General features: G+C 42.7%; 1 protein-coding gene across 1 annotated transcript; it reads left to right on the plus strand.

Moving 5' to 3' along the window:
* The first annotated feature begins 1,442 nt into the window (after nucleotides 1-1,442).
* On the plus strand, nucleotides 1,443-26,554 carry LOC310872914 (F-box and WD repeat domain-containing 11-B). Its single transcript, XM_083785106.1, has 13 exons — nucleotides 1,443-1,595; nucleotides 6,309-6,377; nucleotides 8,309-8,528; nucleotides 11,601-11,787; nucleotides 12,176-12,266; nucleotides 13,561-13,698; nucleotides 14,373-14,491; nucleotides 19,419-19,668; nucleotides 23,436-23,554; nucleotides 23,640-23,750; nucleotides 23,846-23,924; nucleotides 24,042-24,206; nucleotides 25,128-26,554. The coding sequence occupies exons 1-12, from the start codon at nucleotides 1,557-1,559 to the stop codon at nucleotides 24,201-24,203; spliced, it is 1,584 nt and encodes a 527-aa protein (XP_083641232.1). The 5' UTR covers nucleotides 1,443-1,556; the 3' UTR covers nucleotides 24,204-24,206; nucleotides 25,128-26,554.

A 26,554-nucleotide genomic window follows, 5' to 3' on the forward strand; every position in this document is an offset into this window, starting at 1 on the left:
ACTGTCACATTGAATCATCCAAATTAAAGGAATATTTCCTCCAAAGATGAAAATTCTGTCTTTCTACTTGCCATTGTATGCCAGTTGAAACACAGGTGACGTTTGTCTACATAAAAGGTGGGTTGCGTGCACAATTATGTTGCGTCCTTCTCTGACAACTTTTTGTTTGTTTAAGAGGGCAAATGATCATTAATGTGCAACATAATAACCTTAGGAAGTAAAATGATTGCAAAAATACCAATTTAAATTACACTTGTGCTCCCTTTACACAATGCAAAATTGCAGACTAATGCTACATTAGATTTGCAATAAATTAGGGTCTAAATGTATAAATATTTTCCATTGTGGTCATTTGACTTTGATTATGCTGCACAAGGTGTATAGAGTGATTTTATGATCATTTCTACTCTTGAGTTTTGGAGAAGGCTGCTACAAATTTGTGCTTGCAACTTTTGTTATGTGGACAAGGAACTTCACCTGTGTTACAGTTGGCATACATAATGCCAGAATTTTCTGTTTGGGTTCAACTATTACTTAATCTTTATATTGTAAGCCAGGTTGATATAAAACCTTAAAATGTATAGAGTGCCAATTCAGACTGTAATCGGTATAGATGAAATCTTTCATTTAGAATTCTATGCCAAATGGTGTTGCTGATTGAAATGCATCTAGACATCTCAATTGTAATGGCAGTCAGTACCCAGAGTGGGTCAGCACTTATATTTGTCAGGACATGGTCATGACTGATTGGTTCAAAGACATAAAAACCTGTAAATGTAATATACAGGGCAATGGATGAGTGACAAATTCAAGCCAATAAATTTAAAGCAGTCGGTGTCATTAACACTTATATTAAGTTCATGAGGAGAAAGGCTTCAAATGTGAGCAAATGAGTGGAGTAATTGTAATGCTGTGCCTTATGCTTGACAGGAGTTCAAATTTTGTTTAAGTATCTTAATCTTAGATTCATTACAAGAAGTTAAGTTCAAATGGTTTTTATAACATGTAATTGGTTGAGAATGGTCTGTAACCTAAACCATTCTAACTAAAATATTAGTCACTGCTGAAAAGTTTGGTCATATATAATATGAACACTAAATCATTCATTTGTATGAATTTTTTTTTTTTTTTTACTGGCATCCATTTCATTTTTTTTTTTTTACTTCACTTCATATCACATTAAACGCGACATCCTGCAGCATCACGGTAAAGCTATGCGGATGATTGATCATGCCTTGGTGTATTCCTCCTCAGGATAGCAACAGCATCCTCATCCGTTTGCCCTTTTGTTTGTGGGAGTCACCGGGGAAGCCTTGGTACCACGGTAAGCCAATCAATAAAGGGCAACGCAATTAAACCAGCCCCTTTTGACAAAATCCGTCCAATCGGCAACTCTCTTCATTATGTCGGCGTCACCATCCCCCACCCACTCCTTTGACACTGCTCCTCCAAGCGGTGTGGCTGAGCGAAGTGAATGACGTCTCTGCATTTGCGGGCCGCCGACGCAGGGCTGGGTTTCCATTTTCAGAGCGAGTTTCGGGGGGGATCTGATCAACATGGAACCGGAGATGGAGGACAAAACGTTGGAATTAATGGTAAGATTCGTTCGGATGTGGCATCTTGGGACACCCGACGTGTTAATTGTGAATCTAACCACATAATTATGGCACCGAACTCGATTCGTCGACAGGAACGGGGGGGCTGAAGCCACTCGTCGGTAGAGGTGGAGGAGAAAGAAGGAGGGGGGACCAGAAATTAGAGGGAGGAGGGCCTGAAATAATCGATATATGCCACGAATGTTCTTCTGTGGGGTGAACGACGATAGCTACATTAAAAAAAAGAAACAATTGCCACCCAAACGCATGTATTTGGTGTTCGGTAGTTAAAAGTAGCCAGTCGAAAGGTTATTGAAAAGTCCGTGGGCCCGGAGACAGCCGTGTGTTGTCGGGGTAGTTGTTCACTGCGGTGACGCTGCGCCACTGACTGCCCAGGCCCTGCCGGCTACAACAACGATCCTTTATACCCCGTCGCACAAACGTCGAGTTCGACCAAAACGTGAATTTAGAAAAACATAAGTGTTATTGGGGCGTATGGCCGTACATTTTTCCGATGGCCATCGGGTTGGTGTAAGGCAGCGAAAGGCTCGTGTGACTGGCATCAAAAATAAAAAGCCGTTAGCTACAGCTAACGAAGCTAACATCGGCTAGCTGGGTACGAAGCACCTCGTATTAAAAAGGGTGGTTGTTTTTAACCACATTACTTTGAGGTAACCTTTACTCGAGTCTTTGATATACGTGACAAAATGATAACAACGCATCATCTCGCAGGAGGGATGTGTGTGGCCAAAATGGCAATGTGCCTCTTGTGTGTGTGACTGTGTGTTTATATTTTTGAGAACTGCGTAGAAGGAAGTGTGTTGCTGTTTCATTCACACGGCGTTACCATGATTGGCGATCTAGAGCGATTAGCTTAACAGGCTAGCATGCAAAGAAAAAAAATCTAGTTCCATTTGACAGCCATTATCTGAACCCAAACAGCCCACTGACTGCTTAACTAGCAGACTTGTTTTTTGTTGTTGTTTTTCTCGACACAAAGATACAGCCAGTATATTATATTGTGTCGCCCGGTGGGAAGTTGTAGAACTAATGGTGTCTGTTTACCGTCTTCCAAATAAAATGATGTTGATCTGCTAGCTGGCTAAGTGGCTAATATTAGCTTGCTAGCCCCAGCATCACAGGGGTCAAAGTGATTATATGAAGCCGTTTGGTAGCTGTGGCTCACATCGCCACACATTTGGCTAATTCGTTGGTACTTGAATAGCCCATAGTTGAGTATTGTTGATTGGATTTATGGCCACATATGTTTGGGAAATAAGTTTACGGATTTGAATCCGAAATTGTTTACCTCTGTTGTAGATCTCGTTGTGTGTTTTCATGACGTTAGCGCAAGGCCAGAAGAGTGCTTTTAGGAAATTGGGTTTTATTAAACCGCAATATTCCTGGTCGTAAATATTTAGGGCCACTGGTTGCAATTGTTTTGTCCTGTCCACTTATTAGTAGTTGCATATTATAACGGAGAGGTGTTTGTTGTTGTTCAATTAAGCTATGGTGGGCAACTGAAGTTTACAGGATGCAGTCATGAGATCATCCCATTTCATTTAAACACATTGTTTCATACCATCATAAATGGCTTGTAGTAACGGGTGATTGATTATCACCCAGACAGGCAATATTGGTATTGTCTAGTCTATTAAAGTGCCTCGGGTGGACCTTTTAGTCATTCACATGAAATGGCCCTTATTACAAAAAATGTGTAGTGTATTGGACTGTAATAAACTCAAATATTTCACAACAATTTTAGCCATACATGTATTTAACATTCACCATTTTGTAGGGCCAATATTGTACAGGTTTGTTTACAATTTTGTGTGTGTGTGTGTGTGTGTGTGTGTGTGTTTTGTCCCTGTGTTTTTCACTAACCTCTCATAAGAGTTGCAGAACAGTTGATAGGGTATATGTACAACTAATAAAGTGACCAATGCCCCCACAGCTCCTCCTCTCCTCAGCCTACCCCTTTCCACTTCATGTCTAATAATGCTTCTGTATGTGTGTTTGTGTCAGTCAGTCTATATCTCGTCTGTGAAGGGATGTGTGTTCCTGCGCTCACTGTGCCAATGTGCGTGTAGCTCTAATACTGGTTTTTCCCCCCCACTACCCTACCTCCTTTCCCCTCTTCTCCCCTCACTCTCGGTGGTTACACCCCTCCTCAATTCCAATCTCCACTCACTATTATTATTTTTTAAACATTTTGTTGACCCACTCCACCGTCTTGTTCCTCCTCCCCCACCATCACTGCACCTATCCATATATCCGTTCATTTGCCTCCACCCCTCCTCTCTCATCAATTTCCCTTCTCTTTCCTTTACCTCCCAACTTGTCTCCTGCCCTCTCCTCTACTCTTATCCTCTTCCCCATCGTTCTCCTCTCCTTCCCTGCCTCCCTCTCTCTCTCTCACACAGTGCTCTGTGCCTCGCTCTCTCTGGCTGGGCTGCTCCTCGGTGGCTGAGAGTTTGTGTGCACTCAGGTGCCTGCAGAGCATCCCCTCTACCCGGGCTCACAACCAGGTTCTGCCTCTCTCCTCTTAATTCTGCTGCCCCTCCTATCCTTATGCCCTGTCCCACTCCCTATACCTCTCATCACCCACTCCTCCTCACACCCCCTTGTCTACCCTACCTTCTGTCTTCCTTTCCTTGCCCATCGAAAGAACACTGCTCTGGAGTTCATCTCTGGTGCCCCCCAGCCCTCTCTGGTTGAGAAACAGAACCTCTGCTTTGATAACCCACATCTAGTGTAACCTCTACTGCTTTATGATACTTACGTTTTTGTATCTGATTTGGACAACATTATGAAGTTAAAAATAATTGGACAATGTCCATATAGAGTTTTTTACCCCATAAGCTGAAGATATCAGGATGGATTGAGTGTGATGATTGTGTGTGTGTGTGTGTGTGTGTGTGTGTGTGTGTGTGTGTGGCGGGGGGTAACCAGAGAATAACCCCTACATTTTAGGAGCAATGTGTATTCATAATTTTCTACCTGGAGGTGTGAGGACTGAGGTGGGGGGGGTCTCCTTCCAGCTCTGAGAGGCTACATGCTTGCCTGTGCCTTCCTGGCTTAATGTGGTCTATCAGTCCATCTGTCTTTATGCTCTGCATGGTCACCACCACCACTACCAGCAAGCCCATCCTGCCTGCTTGTCCTGTCTGCACTGGTCTTGATAACTGACCTTGTGTCTGTTTGTGTTGGTGATGGGCACCACCTTATGATCTGGAGGGGCTTTCTGTTGGTTTTGGTCAATGTCTCAGTGTATAAACGCCCAATGCCAAAGCTTTGGACTTTGGGGAACAAGTAACACATCGGTTATTATGGCGTATATAGACAGATGAACCTGTATTTCACCCGTTGATGAACATTTTCAAAGCCTCTGACTATGACACTCACTCACTCACTCATTCACTAACTCTCTCACTCCCTCTCTCCCAGATGTGTGATATCATTGACCCTATAGACAGAGGTTGTGTCCAGGTTTCTCAATTTGGAGATTAGGTACCCATAGGACAGCTCTGAAGTATTACAGTGCTATCCATGCCCAAAGACTAAAAGAGAAATTTCAATATGAAAGAATATGTGAATTGTCCTGTAATTAAAACTGTGGTGTGTCTAATAGATTGCATTGCACTATGCTGTCGCAGTCTTCGTTTAAAGGGATATGTGGGGTGAAGAGACAGTATACTTTGGAACATATTGAATTGACTTAATAAGTAAACCCTCATTTTGTTTATGGCCTTGTATGTATGTCCTGAAAAAAGAATTAAGATTGTATTTACTATCAGAACACAGAAGATTGTGTGCACACCTCAAGGCCTATATTTAGGCCAGGTGCTGGATGTCAGGCATCAAGGCAAACATCAAAGGAAGAGAAAGAACATCCGCACACTAGTTTCTAGAGTTCTGAGACTTACTTTATTTAGAGGCAACAAATTGCCTACTATATATATATATATATATATATATATATATATATATATATATATATATATATATATATATATATATATATAAAATCAGAAACCACAATCCTCTCTTATAATCGTCTAATCAATCTGACCGACATGCCTCTGTGAAGAAGACGAGTTGTTATACCTACGCAAAGTATTTCTTTGGGAAATGTTTGTCAGCCTGCAGCTCAGTTGAAAGTTTTATTTTTCAAAGCCACCTTTTGTGTGAAGGTGGTATTGGTACAAATTCTCCTTGTATGCAATTCACTGGTAACAGGAAGTAAATCGCATTCCATCTTCAGTCATGCTATGTACATGTGTGGGATCCAGTTACCTCCACCATGTGTTTGTCTATTCTTTCCTCTTGTTTGCGCTGGAAAGCCACTGTCTGATTCTAGTTTCATTACACCGGTGTCTGAGCTGCTGCCAGTGACATACCCAAGATGCTGCAGTTTAATTTCCTGTCCAGACTGCTTAGGCCACATCACAGACAAGAAAGCAGATAGATTCTTTTTGTTGCATTACTCCATTAGTTAGCTGTGTGTGCGCGCGTGCGTGTATTCTCCAGAAATCATATTCGCTACCTTTTCCTTGGCTGTATTTGCGCTACTCTTATTTATTCAATGCTGTCCACACCGTTGCCCTGGCTTTATTAGTGTATTTGATACAAACAATATATACACACACACCAAGTCAAAGAATCCGATGCTAAGCCACCCCTGCCTTGTGTTTTTTTTCCCCGTCTCCACAGAACATGTCGGGGATGGAGTCACAGAACATCGTAGATGACCTGTCGCCAAAGAAGACCACAGTTCTCAAGGTGTGCACCTCACTGGCCATGCATTAATCTGCAAAAAAACCCCACATAAATAAGCACAGAAGTATAATTCAAATACACCAGGCTGCCGCTAAATACTAAATATTCACTTGAACATTATTAGGGCTGCCACAAGCCTCAAATTCTTGAAAGGTTATAACAAAAAGAAGCATTTATATATATATAGCTTTAAACACTTTCCCTATAGGCGAAAGGCCATAGAGTTAACTGTTATTTAAAAGAGGGGAAAAAATAAAATGCATTTAAAGGTGTACTGATTTGAGAATGGCATTTGCTTTCAGTATGTAAGCCTGTAATGAAAAGAAAGTAAATGTCTATCATTACTTGTTAATATTTAATTAACCCATTTTGGGTGGGAACCCCTTTTGGTGTTTTAAATATTATGTTATACTTTAGCTATTGAAAAATAGCAGATCTACAAGCTCATAGTGCGCCACCGAGTGGCGCACTACGAGCTTGTAGGTCTGCTATTTTAGAAAAAAATTGAAAATGTGGCGCAAATTTGGAATCTTTTTTCCAGAACAAACTTTTTTAACTCAAATCTGGGGTCCCCTGGAACAACATTTTCTTAGATGGGGTTCAGTGGCCTCTTACATAAACATTTTGGGTTCCTTGACATGAAATATTGAGCACCACTGATATAGAAACATGGGTATTTCAGAAAACAGTCAGGATATTTAGAAGACATTTTGGTTTGATGAGCATTGCGGTGAAATGGTTATTTTAGAAGATCTTGTGATTGGGGTGATTTGCGTTAGTAGTTATTTTGTTATATCTTTTGTCTCTTATAGACATGCTATATTCAACAAGATGAGACCTATATTGATCCCTCAAGGGAAATTCAGTCGCCATGGACCGTACAGTTGGAAAATACAGATTACAGGGAAAGAAAAACGCTGTAAATTCAGCATGATAGAAAGACATCACGTTTCATACAATGGTACAGAGGAGTATTGTAAGTGACACAAATTATACCTTTAACACATTGAGTACGCCGACTGCCTTCAAAATATAGGCTATAGAATACCGGAGGTGTCTGATCGCTTTTACTTTGAAAGCCATGAACCGGAAACACTTTCCTAAAAAAGTTGACTTTACAAAGTGACCTCAACATCCCCGATCATCTTAATATATTGTTTTACGCTCCAAAAAGCGTTCATATTTTGCGGGAGAGACGGATGAGCAGCAGAAATGAAGCGCCAGCATATCGCTCTATTCATCACCACGGAGAGCGCCCTGGATTAGGAGCTACGAGTCATTCTTTCCGTCTCGCTAACGTGGGAGTCAATAATAAGCTAATAGTTGCACTGAGCGTTAGCATACGGCAAGCGAAAAGCGAAATGCCCAAAAAATAAATAGGAAAAATTCTGAATATTAATATCTCGCCCCGCATCGCTGGGATGTCGCTAGGACGTCCTCAGACGTCCTTTGAACTCTACTCTACTCTACTCTATGACGTTCTCAGGCGTCCTACGTGCTGTAAGTGTTAATGGTATCATTCAGGTAGAAACATTCCTGTTTCTAGTGCTGTTGGCAGGAGGTGGAAAACTGGCACAATGTTGTGGCGGTTGACTGCCTATGACATGGGGCTGAGCTACTGTTTTATCCTTGCTGCAGCACACATTGCCCATGATCTGAACCTTTGTATTTTGTAATTAGTGGTGCTCCGATTGGCGATCCGACAATTTGATCAGGATCCACCCCAAAGACCTGATCTATTTGTAATACAGGATCAGTTGTGCAACACCTACATCCTGTCCAAGAGTTACAGTATCAAATCCAGAAAAAAAGAAAATCAGAGCAAAGAAACTTTTACATCCAGCCATGTTAATGATTTAAATGTCTTGTGAATGTTTAAGTGGGTATGAGAACAGTTATTAAACCTGTACCTGTGCTCTGTTGGTCTTTTTTAGCTTAGTAACGGTCCGGTGACGGGATCTCGCAAGCGTCCATCAGAGGGCAACTATGAGAAAGAGAAGGAACACTGCATCGCCCTGTTTGACCAGTGGTCGGAGGCTGACCAGGTGGAGTTTGTGGAGCACCTGATCTCCCGCATGTGCCACTACCAACACGGCCACATCAACTCCTACCTCAAACCAATGCTGCAGAGGGACTTCATCACGGCGTTGCCAGGTAGAATAACACAGACGCACACACAGACAGTTACTCCGACATCAAATCTTTTTTCATTTAAAGATTTGTTTATTGACAATGTACACATTATCATCAGATCACTTTACCGATTTTTTTTTTAAACAAGACATACTGAAAAACAAAACAAACGGAACTGCCACAAAAAAAAAGAAAAACTGGAAAATTAAAAACCCACCCACCCCTGCCCCAGAAAGGTAAACTACACAGCTTTCATTACTCCATATTGTCCTGTCCATAACACCCTTTGACAACAACAACTCATAGTAAAATCAACCCAGAGGAGATATTGAAGGTAGAACCTCAAATAACCTACCCCAGATCTTTTCATAAGTAGCAGGCTTTCACTTTACATTGTACAGTATCTTTTCTGGAGTACAATATGATGAAAGTTCATTCAGTCAGTGTCTCTGTGAAGGTGAGTTGTCAGATTTCCAATTAACCAGAATGATTTTCTTTGCGGCTGTACTGGCATGGAGGTGATCAGCCTTGGTCACTGTTGAGGTGTTATGGAAGCCCAGGTTTGTTTTGATAACGGCAGTCTCATGTCTCACGCCTTCCTCTTGACAATACAACCTAGATTCTCTGTGGGGTTCAGGTCAGGCCAGTTTGCTGGTCAGTTAAGCACAGTAATACCATGGTCAGTACACCAGTTACTAGTAGTTTTGGCATTGTGGGCAGGTGCCAAATCGAGCTGGAATGGAAAATTAATGAAGCTTGTCAACATACTGAAGCACAATGTACTGTCAGTGGATCAACACCAGCAGATAATAATAATAATAACTAGAACTGCACTCTGTCGAGTGCATACTTGCTTGCTGCACACTAGTAGGCCATTTATGGCCTACTAGTGCACAAGCAGAGCGCGCAAGTACTTTCGACCGCTACAAACTGTCAAATCTCAGTTTCTCTGTGAAGGAACGTTTGAAATGTTGAATTATTAGGTTTAACTATTTGCTACCTACCTACTTTATGCATGTAACGTAATGACTACTTGTGCCTGATATGGCAGTGGTGCCAGATTAAATACATGTATACATAGGAGCATTACCTTTAATCCTCCCAACACTAAAACATATCGTCATTACGTCACCATCGAAAACCAATTACACTCTGGCATTGGGTCCTTTAATCCATATCTGTATTACGTCATCATTGAGAGCTAGTTATACATATACTATGTATATGTATGTATATGTAATTTGTAAGTTGATTAGCGGTATACTGTGGTTACTTTGCGCCGTATGCACCGTCCCAGCCGTCCCGCCAATTTTGATGCGTATGCGCCGTCCCAGCAATTTTGATGCATATGCACCGTCCCTAGTTATACATAGTATATGTATAACTAGCTCTCAATGATTACGTAATAAAGATGTGGATTAAAGGACCCAATGCCAGAGTGTAATTGGTTTTCGATGGTGACGTAATGACGATATGTTTTAGTGTTGGGAGGATTAAAGGTAATGCTCCTATGTATGCATGTATGTAATCTGGCACCACTGCCGTATCAGGCACAATTAGTCATTACGTCATTTGCTGGGACGGTGCATACGCATCAAAATTGCTGGGAAGGTGCATACGCATCAAAATTGGATGCGGGACAGCTGGGACGGTGCATACGAGTCCCGGGCGAAACTAGTACTTGCATGCTCTGCTTGCGCAAGTAATAATAGCTCATATAATAGCGCTTTTCTAAATACCCAAAGCGCTTTACATAGGCACACTAGGAACAGACTTTATTAAGAAAAAAACAAAGCAAAACATAACAGATACAACAACAGTACAGGGTTAAAAATAACGAGACCTCAGATGGGGAAAGCTATCCTGAAGAGGTGGGTTTTGAGTGAGGTTTTGAAAGAGAGGGAGCAACTCTGAGATGGTTAGGGAGTTCATTCCAGAGTTTGGGGGCCGAAACATAGAAGGCCCTGTCCCCCCAGATGCGGTACTTGGCCTTGCGGACCTTCAGGAGGTTGGCTTCACTGGACCTGAGGGAGCGGGGGACGACGACATATGGTTCTAGAAGATCGGAGAGGTAGGGGGGGGAGCCAGGTTATTGAGAGCTTTGTAGGTGGTGAGCAGGATTTTGTAGTGAATAGATAACATGGCCAAAATCATCACTGTGTTTTGTCAAGTCCAGAGTCTCAACACAACCATCTATTATATTTTGCAGTACTGTGTGCCTCCGTACATTGACAAGCTTTATGTTGATGCTGATCTTCCTTTTCAGGCAGCACTTGGCACCTGCCCACAGAGCCAAAACTACTAGTAATTGGTGCACTGACCATGGTATTACTGTGCTTAGCTGACCAGCCAACTGGCCTGACCTGAACCCCACGGAGAATCTAGGTTGTATTTTCAATAGGAAGGTGTGAGACATGAGACTCAACAATACAAATTAATTTACGGCTGTTATCAAACAAACCTCAACAATGCCACAGGCTGATCACCTCCATTGATGAAATAATTTGTTGAAAATTACCCCAGACCAAGTATTGACTGCATACATTAATATACTTCAGATGGTCCACATTTCTCGTTTAAAACTTCTTTTTTAGTGCTATCGTAAAACATTCTAATTTGTTGAGATAGTTTTTATTTTATTTTCATGAGCTATTTGCTATAATCATCAAGATTAAAACAAAAAGGTTTTAAATACTTTATGCCCAATGAATTGAGAATATATGAAAATTTCACTTTTACGGAAGAAAATTAACTTTTACACAATATTCTAATTCATTGAGATGGAGCTGTATTGTTGCTATATAAATCACCCACAGTTATGACTACATTATTAACCCAATTCTGCAATACAGCATCGGCTATGGGATAAGGAATATTAGGATTTTCCCTAATGATGTTGTCGCCGACATCAAATCTGCCCTCTGAACAAAATGCATTGTCACTGTACGAGCACACTAGCACAGTAACTGACATACACACAGGATGACTTTATGCTCATGCACACAGTAGGGAGTAGACGTTTCCCTCTCATAACACACACACACACACACACTCTCTCTCTCAACTCTTCTCCTTCTCACCCTACCTCACCAGCCCAGGGCCTGGACCATATAGCAGAGAACATCCTATCCTTCCTGGATGCCCGCTCGCTGTGCTCGGCAGAACTGGTGTGTAAGGAGTGGCAAAGGGTGATCTCAGAGGGCATGCTGTGGAAGAAACTAATCGAGCGCATGGTCCGCACAGACCCCCTCTGGAAAGGCCTGTCCGAGAGACACCAGTGGTGAGAGTGAACACAGTCGTGCAATAAGACATGGGAGTCATTTAGTTCATTTAGTTGCTATAATTCGCAGAAATATAATTAAAGTGAACTTGTGTACTTATTTGTGGTGCTCCGCTCCAGTTTATGCCAATTATTGAGGCTCTGTGCATCATTCTCCTTTTCTTTAGTGGTTACCTGACTATATTGCGTATCCTACGAGAGAAAGGGATTGCCTTTTACTACTTTAACTTGGGTCAGTCTCCGTTGTCTGATTTTAAGTGAAAGGTTTTCAGGGCATGTGCATATCTAATTTATTTAAACTTGGGTCAGTGTCCGTTGTCTGATTTGAAGTAAAAGGTTTTCAGGGCATGTGCATATCTAATATATTGAATTTGTCATTTCCCCATAGGGAAAAGTACCTGTTTAAAAACCGCACTACAGAAGTCCCACCCAACTCCTACTATCACTCTCTTTATCCCAAGATCATCCAAGACATAGAGGTAAGAGGTTACAGCCAATCTGCAGTCACGCATCAAATAAGCATATTTCAGCAACACCTTGTAATTTTCTTTGTTTACAAGCATCATCCTAATGATGCATGCAGATGCTTTTTTCCCTCTGCAAGGCGACAGATTTATTTACTATTTATTGGTAGGATTTCTTTCCAGGCAAATTTACACAATCTATCACAATTAATTTTTTCATATAGGGTTTTTAAGAGAATTAACTGAATAACTGTACAACCAGTGTAACTATAGCCCTACAAAGGACCCTTATGTGTCCCTTTTGTACAATTTGTACACTATCTAGAGCACAGAGGATTTTACTGTGTAGATTGGAGTACTAGACATAAAATGGAAAATACTAAAATTCATATCAAATGGGGGTAGACCCCCAGTCTATGGCCTAATGCAAATCAAACCAGGAGTCCTTGAAATTAAAAGTGCTGAGAATCATTACCTTCAGTAGTACCATTGTTCGTTTTGCTCATGTAGCAACTGGCTGCTATAGTTGCAGCTGATGCACTTAAGGGAAGCCCTCACTCAATGTTTGACGGTGCTTTTTATTTTGATGTGCTTTTACTTTATTTGTATATCAATGTAACGTTGATACACCAGAACATTTGTCGTGTAACCATTCCTACGTACAGGGACCACCTCGCTGTTTGACTCTGCGTACTGCTTATGGTGGTTAAACAGGTTCCTTGTGTTGCTATCTGAGGTTCGAACCTTTTTCGGTTTTGGAATATCCAAAATTGTTCCAATGATGGATGTCGAGTTCTTTTTAGCGACCAACTCTTTGGAGTTTCTGTCTATCGCTCCCAAGAGCGAACAAAAGAGGGGTGGGTACTTTGAACGCGTGTATGAACAAAAATAACAGATCTTCAAGCAAACAATGTGTTGTGTTGTGATCAGTTGAAGCTCTGTTCTTTTTTGCAAGCGACACTTTCGCACTAGAGTAAAATTAACGTTTATAATTGCAACTCACTGTATCGCAACCTATAATCTAATCAATCTCTGAAAAGGCAGATTGGAGACATTTTAATTCAATCGTTTATGATATCACACACCCCTAGGTGTATTTTAAGCTAAAAGTATAGAACAGCACTATTCTAGTCTCACACGCCCCATCCCCATTTCCCACCCCAGCAGATCTCACATCTGTTTTTGTCCTTGCTAATAATACACATGCTTCTGAATCTGCACGTTTCCCCTCCCCTTGCCCTAAGGGTGGTGGGGTGCCTCCACTTGTTCTGCATTTCCGTCTCACTGTCTTTTCCTCTTCCTCCTCCAGACTATCGAAGCTAACTGGCGGTGTGGCAGACACAACCTGCAGAGGATCCAATGTCGCTCAGAGAACAGTAAAGGCGTCTATTGCCTCCAGTATGACGATGACAAGATCATCAGCGGCCTTAGGGATAATTCTATCAAGGTAACTGCCGTAGTGTCTGTGTGACTTTAAGTGCCGGCGATACACAAACGGTAGATGTGTGTGTGTGTACCTGTGTACCTTTTCCCATCGTGTGTGTTATTTTGCATGGCCCAGAGCAGCTTATCATCCCATTGTTATTGCCGTCTGTGGAGCTGAGGTTACCAGTAGACAGTCAGACAGAACACAAGTGTATTATGGGATAAGAGGACTCATCTCCAGACTTGCTATGTGCCCACCCCCCCCCCATCCGTCAGGCCTGGGAGAATAGAAGAAAGGGAGGGGAGGATGGAGGGAGAAGTGGGATTTGTTTTGAGGAGGCGTGTGTGTGTGCGCGTATGTACGTACACAAATGCATACAGTGTTGAGCGCCACAGCAGCAGTGGGGAAATGGGGCATGAACAATACTGTGAGCTCAGGCCATTCTTTGCCTGACCCAAATCTGCTACATTTTCCCATCCACTTTCCTAACTAATATCCTCACTCTTGTGCTTTCTCTCTCTTCCCTGATCTTTCTTCTTTCTATCCCTGTCTCTCTACTTTTGTCTCCCCAATCTCACTCTGGTTTGCATCAATTCCATGCTCTCTCTTCTCTCTCACTCTCTAACTCTATCTCTATCTCTATCTCTCCTGCTTTTTTGTCTCTTCCGATCCCTCCTATCTGTCTTTCCATACAGATCTGGGATAAGCAGTCGTTGGAGTGTTTGAAAATATTGACGGGTCACACAGGTTCAGTGCTGTGTCTGCAGTATGATGAGAGGGTCATCGTCACCGGCTCCTCTGACTCCACTGTCAGGTATGGCACATAAAAATAGTTTTATATTAATGTGTGAAAAATAATACATCATTGCAGGCAACAGTACAAGCCCCATACAGATGACTTGTGTTTATACTGTATGATTTGCTAAACCAGGTGTGGCTTAGGAATAATCTTTAAAGAACATTGCAGCTTTCCTAAATACAACGCAAACAGATAACTGCAGTATGTAGGGCTGGGACAGTGAGTGTAGATTTCTTCTCACCACGCGGGGGGTTGGGGGACAGACGGATGTGTCTCGGCAGTTAACCACACCCACCACAACCAAATGCACTTCACCAAGGAATAAGAAAGACATTTATAATGCTGACATATATCACACAACCGTGGTAATGCAGTTATTGTCCCTGCCCTAGAAGTATGTGGTTCCTGCTGCCAAGAGTAATGCTTCATTTCAGGGGGGGGGGGGAGTAGTATATAAACAGGGCTGCACATAAGTGGTGCGCCAGTGCGCATGCGTCGTCAAAATTCATTATGCGCTGTCAATCAAGCGCTGGGAAGCGCTTCTGCGTACCAACAGCTGGGGCCGCCCAGAATGATTATTATGGCAGAATACTAGTCAATTCTGTGGCGAGAGCATTTCCCACTGACTGCCACTCAAAGTAGCTACTACTGGCCAATCGCAGCACGTCTTGCACAAGTGCACTGGCCATTGTGGCTAATCACAGCACGTCCTTACTCAAACGAGGGAGGATTCGATGCTGCTGCTCATTGCTGGGAGGAGGAGGGCGGTTGACAGGAGGAGGATAGGAGTTTACTGAGAAAACCTGACATAAGTGACATTAATGGTTCGTCTTCTCCGTTTCAGATGTGGAGCGAACTAAAAAGTAAAAGTTGTAAAAGGGCATGCTTTGGATGCTTTGCACTCTTCCCATTTGCCGCTGTGCTTGTGTTTGTTTTCCGGGTGCTGGAGCAAGTTGCTCGTGTGCGATGCCGTCTGTCACAGCACCGGGCTGGCCACCGACTAAAAACAAAAAGGAAGCCTGACGTATGCTTTGCCGTATGACGTGTCGTATGTTAAACAAATGATCTGATCTGCAAGCTCACAATGTGTCGCCTCCGCAACACGTTGTGAGCTAATAGATCGACTAAAAAAACTATTTAAATATTGCTTTGACGCTCATATTATCCTTAGGAAGTATTAAGAAGTTTGTATTAGAATATGCATATAGGGCTGGAATACACATGGACCTATAGCTGCAATTTGCAACTCTAGATTTATTTAAATAATTGGATGAATCTAGAGTTGCAATACTCTCCATTGACTCCCCAGTCCCCACTTGTCCAATAAATATCGTTTTGCTATAAGTTATTCATGCATCCCTCTTTTATCCATCCGGCGAGACTGGTCGCCGCATTTTAGGAGCACCAAGTAACTCCTCCAGGTGCTCCTCTGAGTACTAGACCAAAAAAGTTGTGTGCAGCCCTGTATATAAACCATCAAATGATACTGCACTATGAGAGCATTCAATGGACAAACAAGCCAATACTTGAAAGTGCAAGCCGAAGCCTTTGAGAGGGACAGAGCTACCAACCTGCACGCATTTTGTGTACCAACCACGCAATTCTAGGTGTCTATATGCAGGTACGACATTCACAATGATAACCACACAATTTTGGGTGAAGGGTGTAATCATCCCCCAACTATTTCTGACAGAAATATTTGGGGGATGATTTGCTGGGCAGAATGGTGAAATCATCCCTCAAGGGCTTCTGAACGACGCTGACTCAACGCACTGCATCCTGACAGCCAATTGAAGCGACGTTTGCTGCGTATGGCGCCCTGACAGCCAATCGGCGTTGATGTCCTGTTGTCTTGTTTTGGATTCATCCATGCTGGAAAACCTTTGCAAAGACGTGAACTCATTTTGCTGCCGTCTTGTCTGAATAAGCTGGTCAATTTGGTTCCATTGCCATAGTTAAATTACGCACGTGTCAATCTACAGCCAGCGATCGAAAGGGAATATTATTATAATTTTATCTACCACCTTTCATACACATTCAAAGTACAGTACAGCTCATTTAAAGCCCAGGCTATCTATCAAGCCTAGTTGATAGACATCATTGTGAGTAAGCAATGTTAAATATGTTTTTAAATTGGACTTAAAAACTGAGCAAGTATAATTCTCCATTAGTGAAATGTACTACATAAGGGAAAAACTTGCAGAGCCAATAGTCAAGTGGTAATGGTTAATGTCTAAAAATACACATTAATAGAGAAGCTAAATGTGTAAAACAAGAAAACATTCATTTGTACAACGGTGTGCTATCAAGATTATGAAGCCATCAATGAAAAAGTGTAATCTGTAATCTGCTAAACCTGCTTCTCTCTCTCAGATAAGAGGTCCTTGGTCTGAAAAACATTGAAGACCCCTGCTCTAATGTCCATAACAGCTTGGCTGTCTAAATTTGATTTCTGGTGTGAAATGTTCTATAACATAACACCCCCATCAAAAACTACTAGGCATGCAGGACCCCCTCATGGGAATATCTCAAGGTTGGCAGCTCTGGAGGGATGTTATTGGAAGCCAAACATCCTGCTCATAGATGTCTGCCCGTCTTGTAGAGCTAAACTTCTTCTCCTTTATTCTCACTTTCATATAGCGAATACAGCCAAAGCAGGGAACGAGGCGCAATCTGTCTAACCAAGCATACAACTTTCTGGACCCTTTCCCACTGACAGTTGGACAAAAGGCAGATTAGACAGCATTATTACCTCGACATGCAATTTCTTTGCATTTTTTATGCAGGGTTTGACCCGATTGCCCGGGGCAAGTACAAAAAATGGTCGGGGCAGGTGAAGGTTTCTACTGGCTTGCCCGATCGGGCAAGTGTGTATTTTGAGTGAACGTCTTAGTATAGTTGGCTATATAAACATTTACACAACATGAGATATATGTCTTGAACGTGGTCATTGCGCGACGCCTCTGCATCTTCCCCTGCTTTCTATCTCTCCCAAGCAACCCCCCGCCACCACACACACACACCGTAGCACTACTGGCACGCGTGAAGCTATGAGAGAGGTCCCGGCTCCAGCAAAATCTTGAGCCCCCCAAAACAGGCCAGCAGCCTGGGGGAAAGGTAAAAAATACTACGGACGGTGTCACAGAGAGGAAAAAGTGACGATAGAAAAAGTAATTGAGTCAGAATGACGTCAGCGAAAGTTTCTGGAGGAGTGGACTGTCGCGTTTCCATGGCTGCTACTACAGCATCGTCCTTCGACTTCCCCAGCTTTCTGACCGGTATGTTCAGTCGGTAAACAATCTAAACATGGCATCATGACGACGCCATAACCCGCCACAACCCGCTTCGCGAATAAAGCTCTGCCCGAGCAACACTATGCGACGATGCTCTGTCATACGGCGGTGTCGCGCCTCAAATGTTCCATGCATGCTTCACAACGCTTGGGATGCGATGCGCCGTGAGCTTGTGTGTGGATCAGCTGTTTTCGGCACACAACACTAAATCTCGCAGAACGTGCACAGATCAATATACATTGCTTCCCAATTGTCAACAATACCATCACTGGTTGGTTTATTGTGTTTTCAAAACGGGGGACACAGGGAGAACATGCAAACTCCACACAGAAAGGCCCTTTCGCCAACCCCGCCTTTCGGGTATGGGCACTGATGACGCGGAGGAGGAAACACGCCGCCAGCACCCACAGCGTCCCGAGCGGGAATCGAACCCAGGACTTTCTAGCTGTGAGGCGACAGCACTACCAACTGTGCCACCATGCCCCCTATGTAGATGATGATTCTAATAATAATATAGATATAGGTCCAGTGGTGGTTGATGTTTGTAAAGCGTTATACTATTAGTATTGTGCCAAAGTCCTGACGCAATCGCTCATCTCCTGGTTCACGGATGTTTTTCTCTATGGAGAATAACATAACATGGGGTCATCTTAAATCGTCTCATATAACAATTGTGGTCCAAAAATAAACAAACCGTCTCTGCGACCTTGTCTGGATCGTTTACGATAGTCAGTCAATAGTCATTCATATTTGATAGTCTGTCGCGTGGTCGCGGCCAGGGGGCGGGAAGGAGCCCACAGCAACTGGCACAGGAATTAGTAACTCGCGGTACGGGAGGGGTCCCGTTAGCAATCTGTGCTCAGCTAAAACTTTTTTTTTTAATGCATTACCCACAGAGAAACGGCATTAATAACCCTGAGCCGTTAGTACAACACTTTATCATTGCCAAAAATCCACAGTTTATTTTATCTTTATCAGGAGTTTATATCCATCAGATAAACTGTATATCCTAACTGTATGTGTGACACAGGGAAATTATTTGATGCATTTGCAATGTGTCTTTGCATCTCTTTTGTGTGTGTGTTTTGGCACTGTGAGCTGGCTACCGCACACAGAAGCTCAGCATTTACCTCCTTATTACTTCACACTTCTGCTGTGCTCACTGGGCGGTATCCAAGGAAAAGGTGACTTCACTTCCTTAGTAACGGTTGACGGGCACTTGTTTATAGGCTTAAGTGTCAGCTTTTCCAGTGTGTTCTGCGTTTGATCCTTGTTGCCCAAACGGTGAAGTTCAACATTAAAAAAAGTATCTTAATGCTCCAGCATATAGGTGTGCTTACACCCGCAATCCTTGCTCTCTATTGTAAGCTCAATACACATAACTCTCTCTCCACTGACTGCGTTGTTTGTCCTCCCTGGCTCTTGTTCCGTTTCACGTCTTCTCTACTCTAACCTCTTGCCCCATATCCTTTGCTCTTTGTTACTAACAATTTTTTACTTGAGACTCACCATCGTTTTTTACTTCGTCACTCTTTAAAATGTGCCTTTACCCCACAACACTCAAATGACTGTAATCTCATCATTACCCTCTCTTCTTTCTCTCCATGTCCTACTTCATTCCCCCCGTCCACCCCTTCTCCTCCTGGTAGGGTGTGGGAGGTAACGTCAGGGGAGGTGCTGAACACCCTGATCCACCACAACGAGGCTGTGCTCCACCTCCGCTTCGCCAACGGCCTCATGGTGACCTGCTCGAAGGACCGCTCCATCGCTGTGTGGGACATGGCCTCGCCCACCGACATCAGCCTGCGGCGGGTACTAGTGGGACACCGGGCTGCTGTCAATGTGGTGGACTTTGACGACAAGTACATCGTCTCCGCCTCGGGAGACCGCACCATCAAGGTGAACACAGTGCACACGGAGCATCAGAGTAGGCCTCTAGTGGAGCCTTTAATTCCTGATTGCGGATATGAAAGTGAAGTTAAAATCAGGAGTTGGATCATTGCTTTGTCAGCTTTGATTGATTAAACAAAATTTAGGATTACACAAAAAGGTCCTGATTTCAGTTTCTATTTTGTATTATGCATTCAATTCACCAAAATTGTATCTAACATAAACACATTTATGTCACCAACAAATGGCTTTACAGAGAAGAAAAAGGAACAACTGCAGCATTTCAAATTATTTCATGTCTAACTCTACTTGTAACTTCCTGATGGATGCTTTTCAGTGATTATCGTCCTTTAATGGATGATGACAGGGCATTCCACACTACGGTGGCAGTAGTTTACATAAATACAGAATATGTAGACAATGTTAGTTGCTTTTGCATTTATAATTATATCACAATTACTTTAACCCACATAGACTTGTTGCAACTATACATTGTTGTACCTTTCAATATGGGAGTTGTATCACAGACGTAGAGGAAGCTTCTACTTGGTATATACCTGTGTTGACTGTAGGTGGTACAACATTGGCCTAAATGTACATTGTCTAGCATTCAATGTAAATTGACGATATAAGGTTTATTTGACGTGGTCAAGTAACGGCAAGGTTTCCACTTATGACACACATCCTTGCGTGTCATAAGTGTCGGCTGGGGACATGGTGGCTGTATCTGTTCTAAAAGTTCTATATACAAATACATCAGCGACCATCCTTACTCCTGACGGAGAAACTCCATCATTCCCCATCCTTGCTGGCATACTCCAGGGGGACACACTTGCACCGTTTCTATTTATTATTCTTGTTTATGTTCTTATGTCAGTTGATACTATCAATGATAATGGCTACCAACTGAACCCTAAAAGAAGCTCTCGTCATCCTGCTAAATGCCTAACTGACACTGATTTTGCTGATGACATCGCGCTTACCAGTCAATCTTTGAGTACACTCAGGCTCTCCTTCAGTCTCTGGAGCAGGCCTCCAACTGTGTTGGTCTTTATCTCAACGAGACAACTGAATACTTAAATATATGCAAATACAACAATGACCATGTTATCAAAACGCTTAACAACACTCCTTTGAAACAGGTTGATGACTACAAGTATTTGGGTTCTTGTATGTCTTCTTCCCAAAAGTACTTAAAAACTATGAAGGGTATGGCCTGGTCAGCCTGCAATGACATGCATAAGATCTGGTCATCCCACTTAGTAAGAGGTTCAAAGTAAAAATATTTAGGAAGACCGTCGAGGCGATTCTACTCTATGGCTCCGAGACATGGACACTCTCAAAGAAATTAGAGAAACATCTGGATGGCACTTCTAATGAGAGCGCCTTCTAATGAGAGCGCAAAATCTCTCTTGGAAGAGCCACTATCGACTTCTCTAATATACGGCAACCTTTCCCGTGTTACTTCACTAGTCCAATCAAGAACACAGTTTGCCGGCCACTGCTACAGAGCTGATAATGAGGTTATATCTTCCCTTCTCTGGAATCCTGCCTCTAAGCAGACCAGAGGTAGAAAACTATCGTTCCCTGATGGCTTAGCTAGGGACACATGCATCAGTAAGCAAGAACTGGGGATGGCAATGAAGGACCGGGGAGAAAAATGTAGATGATCTGTTCTAACATGATTTCCAAAATGTGTATAGAATATTGTTTGAGAATGCCAAATTATTTAAGTATTTTTTGTTACATTGCCCTGTAGTGATATTCCAATTGGAAAAATTGCCTAACAAGCTTGTTGCCTCCCAGCTGGTTGAAATAGATGCTACAAGAAAAATCCACAAGAGTGCACTATGAAGTAAACCTTTACCAAACCACTAAAGGATGGCGACGTCCTACTTTACCCATGATGAATTGAAAATTAGATTGCCACAAAGATAGCATTTGCTTTTGGCTCTGTATCTGCTGTAGTTCCTCGTCGCTGTTCTGCCCCCAATAAATAACCCGGTTCCTTTCACTCATTAAAATCATTTCTTTGCCCTTTTATATGGTCGTCATTTACAATGCCCATTCTGTACTGTTCTCTCCAACCAAAGCCCAAAGGGATTAGTATCACTATAATATTTCACTGCGGATCAAAGTAATATGGGGTTATTAATTGCCTTTTGTCAGCAAACTGCCACGTACCCTGTCAGTTTAATTACTTTCCAGATCAACGGTCTATAATTATTTCTGGCATTTTAGAGCTTATAAATGGTACAAGTGAAAGCGTTTGATAAAATGCGCTAATACGTTTTGAAAAGTTTTCGCTCTGTGTTGGTAAAAGATCAAAGTGAAATGAAAAATGAAAATTCACACTTTGAGAGCATATCCTGCACGGGCCCAAAACTCCAGGCTGAGCCCAACTCTGGCCCGTAGTATTTGACCCTGCACCTTGGCCCGGCACCAAATAAATTTAATCTCTTTCTGACATGCGCTTTGTTTGATGCATGCAGCACACAAACTGATGCGATCCCATGCAGTGTCTGATAGACACAGACGGAACACACACATCATATGGAGAAGTAAACTGTAACTTCACGTGCCACCAACAACCATGCTCCTATATTAAAAGGCAACTCCCATCCAACTGTCCATACAGAGACACACAAGCATGCTATCATGCAGTGGAGAGAATAATTATGTGATACAGCAGACAACATTCACCAATATTAGGGCCATGACAGAGAAGCTTAAGCAAGATAAATAAGAAAGATATGTGATCCAACTGCAAATAAGTAGTGTTATGGTCGAGCTAGCTTTCTTTAGTGTGAACTGTGAAGAAAATAAATATGATTGGATACTTCTATGATAATGAATGAACTTCATCCACTATTTATGTTGAGTGAGCGCTGTGCATCGTACCATTCCTCCTTTAAACTCCTTCAGTGCCACGTTAAATACCAAGTTTTAGTCACAAATTGGCACACTTTTCAGCTGCCGAGCTCTTCTTTTGAAGAGCCACCAGCTGATTTGATGAACCGGAAGTAATAATTATAATAATAATTTCCGGGGCACTCGCTAGATATTTTCGTTTTCATCACAAGCACTGATACGGTACGGTCGCAGGGAGTTTTTTTTTATTGAGCTCCGGCTAAAACATCAATGTTTTCTATGATCACCTCAATCTGAGCTTCAATTCCGAGATGAACGCGCTAAAGGTCATCGCTAAAGATGGTGTGGACAGAGGGAAATTAATCAATGACGTCACCAACGCGGAAGCAAAACGTTGCCGGGCGACGGAGACGTAAGAACCGGTAAAAACGATTCTAGCGATGTAGGATGCATTATAAACTAGGGGGTCGTTTGATGTGCCCTTAGGCGATCTCTGACTTTTATAAAAGATCGTCCAATGTCGCCCTAGGCATAGAATGAGTTGATAAGAGGCTCCATTCACTGGCGAATAGTACCACTGCGTGATAGTTGATGGGTCGATTCTTTACACTGCAAAACAAATTTAGACTCCTAGAAGTAGTAGTACTGTTTACAGATCAGTGTTGTTCGATCATAGAACTGAATTGTTTCACCCCTGGGTTGTAATTAAGTCCGTTACTGGGAAACTCATAATTTGATACATTTGGCAATTGGCAGTAACTTCTAAATATTTAAAATGGACAGAATTCAATCCACAGTGTGCACTGCAAAAGCTGTTTTGATCGTTTCATTATTTAACTTGCACAATGAATTTAAGGTTGAAAATCTTTGGAATGTCACTATAAGCCCTCTCTATCTCTCTTTAGGTATGGAGCACCAGCACTTGTGAGTTTGTGCGCACTCTTAATGGGCATAAGCGGGGCATCGCCTGTCTGCAGTACAGAGACCGTCTTGTGGTTAGCGGCTCCTCTGACAACACCATCAGGTATGTGTTTGGGTGGAAAACAATAATCTTATTTTACACATTAAAAGCATTGTATCTGTATATTCTAATTTATCTCTCCCTCCAGATTATGGGACATAGAATGTGGAGCATGTTTGCGGGTGTTGGAGGGCCATGAGGAGCTGGTGCGCTGCATTCGTTTTGACAACAAGAGGATTGTCAGTGGGGCCTATGACGGGTCAGTCAAAAACACCCATATGCAGCAAATGCAGCTTTATATATAGTATGTCAAATGTCTTCTGATGTCAATTCCACTTTTTTCTCTCTTTGCAGTAAGATCAAAGTGTGGGACTTGCAAGCAGCCCTGGATCCACGAGCCCCTGCCAGCACCCTATGTCTGCGCACACTAGTGGTAAGTGTGTGTGTGTGTGTGCGTGGACCTGCCTATAGATGATTGCATGCATGCACACACGTGTGTGTCGAGATCATTTTCCATGCTTTGCCCTGAGTGTGTGTTTGTGTGTTCCAGGAGCACTCGGGCCGTGTGTTCCGTCTGCAGTTTGATGAGTTCCAGATCATCAGCAGTTCTCATGACGACACCATTCTGATCTGGGACTTTCTCAATGTCTCGACCAATGGCCAGCCAGAAGGGCGGTCCCCTTCCCGTACCTACACTTACATCTCTAGATAGCAGGTATGTGCAGATGTCTTAACCCATTCTGACCTGAGATCAGATTCATACGAGGTTTCCACTGGACACACACTGGTCTGATTAACCCATTCTGACCTGAGATCAGATTTAAAAAATGTCAGTCGTTCTTCGATTTAAAAGAAATAGCAGACCTACAAGCTCGTATCGCGCCACTCGGTGGCGCGATATGAGCTTGTAGATCTGCTATTTTTCAATAGCTAAAGCATAACATGATGCCGACACCAAAATGGGTGCCCGGTCAGAATGGGTTAAATGTATATTGTAAGCAACAGTAATGAAATCGGAGTCGGGAAAAAGTGGGGAAGAATTGCCCCATTTATTTCTGCTTAAATTATTTTATGTTTACTAGTTCAGGTTAACACATTGACTGACAGAATTGTTTCAGTCTGCAGTCCCTTCACTGCCACCGGATCCAGCTGGGATTTTTATTTTGGAGACACCAAAATGAACCTAAAGCAAAATTGCCTAAAGCTAATGTGGCTACCGTCTTTTTATAAGTCATCTGAAGCATTGCTATTGTAACCGCGAGATACAGACAATTTTTGTAATGAGCCGCTAACATCCTGGTTTTGATCAAACACCTCAATCTTAGAAAGCTGAAAAAAGCTTTTTAAGATTGCAGTTGTCACGGCCCGATAATAACTTATGAATTACCTAATAACTCATCCAAACTGGTCCTTGGCAGTCTGACTGTGGATAAAGCTCAAAATATTTTTACATCGTTTTTTGTAATATTGTTTCATTGCTTGAGACAATTGCTTTTCTCAAAGATCCACCTCTGTTCGTAACGACCATGTGGTGTTCCACCTCTCCACTTGTAAAAGACAAAATGTAGGGTTGTGTCAGTTTCAAAAACCTGCCGGAATTGTTGAGTGATCACTGTTGACCCTTCTCGTCCTCTAGGTGGCGCCACCCACCGCACCCTTTTCTTGGAGGAGCCCAGGGCTGATTGGCTGATGGGTACATCCTTCGTGGAAGGGAGCCCATCTCCTCTCTTATCCTCCTTGTCCTCCTCGTCATCTCTGTCCATCACCACCAACCCATTCTGACAGACTTCTTAAGTCTCTCCCTGTCGCTTGCCACTCACTCCCCAGACTCGCACACATAAAAACACATATGAGGATCCCACAACGCCCCACCCCCGAGAAGTCATGTTCTGCTACTAATTTATGTTCTGTAAAGTACACTAATATAACAGTATTAACACAGACCTCATCTTTAAACGTCAACCTAGCTCCTCCTTCACAGCCACTCAAAGCAGCTTCTCTTCAATTCCCGACCCCTGCCAAAATAATCTCCATGGATACAGAATCACACACACACACATATATATATATATATATATATATATATATATATATATATATATATATATATATATATATATATATAAACGACACACGCACACATAGTGGCCAAGTTGGACAGAGGATGACCTGCGGAGCTGTGATGCAGGAGACAGAGACTCTTTCTTCAGCTCTCAGAAAGGAAGGAAGGATTTGAGACAGAGGGAGTGAAGGAGGGAGAAGATGTGTTGGGGGCGACTTGCGCCCTTCCCACGCTCCCTCTCGCTCCCTTTTGCTCCTCCCTGCCTCTCTCCTTTTTCCACCCTTGCTCCTTTACCCCCTCCTCTGGGATGCACACTCGCTTGGAAGACGGTGGGGGGGAGGGGACGCACACACTCAAGTTTGCCTGAGTGTGTGTTTGTGTATGTGGACTTGTGAAACGGCAAAGCAGGGCAGAAGCGATGGGGGGGGGGGGGGGGGGGGGGGGGAACAGACGTGCATGTGAGGTTGCCATGGGTACAGCATCCCGGCACACCTCGGCTCTTTTTTTTTCTTTTTTTTTTTCTTCTACATTTACTTTCTTACCTTTTTTTTAATTATTACTATTATTTTCTAATTTTATTTGATGAATAATTTGGTTCTTAGTACAGAAATCATACTAAGCGTAGTAATTTCTCCTCCCTGTCTGTCTTTTCTTGTTCTCTCTCCTAACTATTTCTCTCCCATCTGTCCGCTCTCTCTCTCTCTCTCTCTCTCTCTCTCTCTCTCTCTCTCTCTCTCTCTCTCTCTCTCTCTCTCTCTCTCTCTCTTTGTTTCTTTCTCTCTCTCTCTCTCTCTCTCTCTCTCCCCCTCCATCTCCATCATCTACGTGCTTGCTTTGGTTATGAGAGAAGCTGGAACTCAAGAGCTCAAATTTAGCTGTAAACGGAGTTGTCTTGTCAAAAATTGTGTTGTATATTAAAAATGATTTTTTAAAGAAGAAATGACCTTATTGTGAATAAAGTACTTGACAGTGGTGGAGTGTTGAGCCAACCGTAACATGAA

Source organism: Protomyctophum parallelum (assembly GCF_964188405.1).
Source record: "Protomyctophum parallelum genome assembly, chromosome: 16".
Taxonomy (NCBI): domain Eukaryota; kingdom Metazoa; phylum Chordata; class Actinopteri; order Myctophiformes; family Myctophidae; genus Protomyctophum; species Protomyctophum parallelum.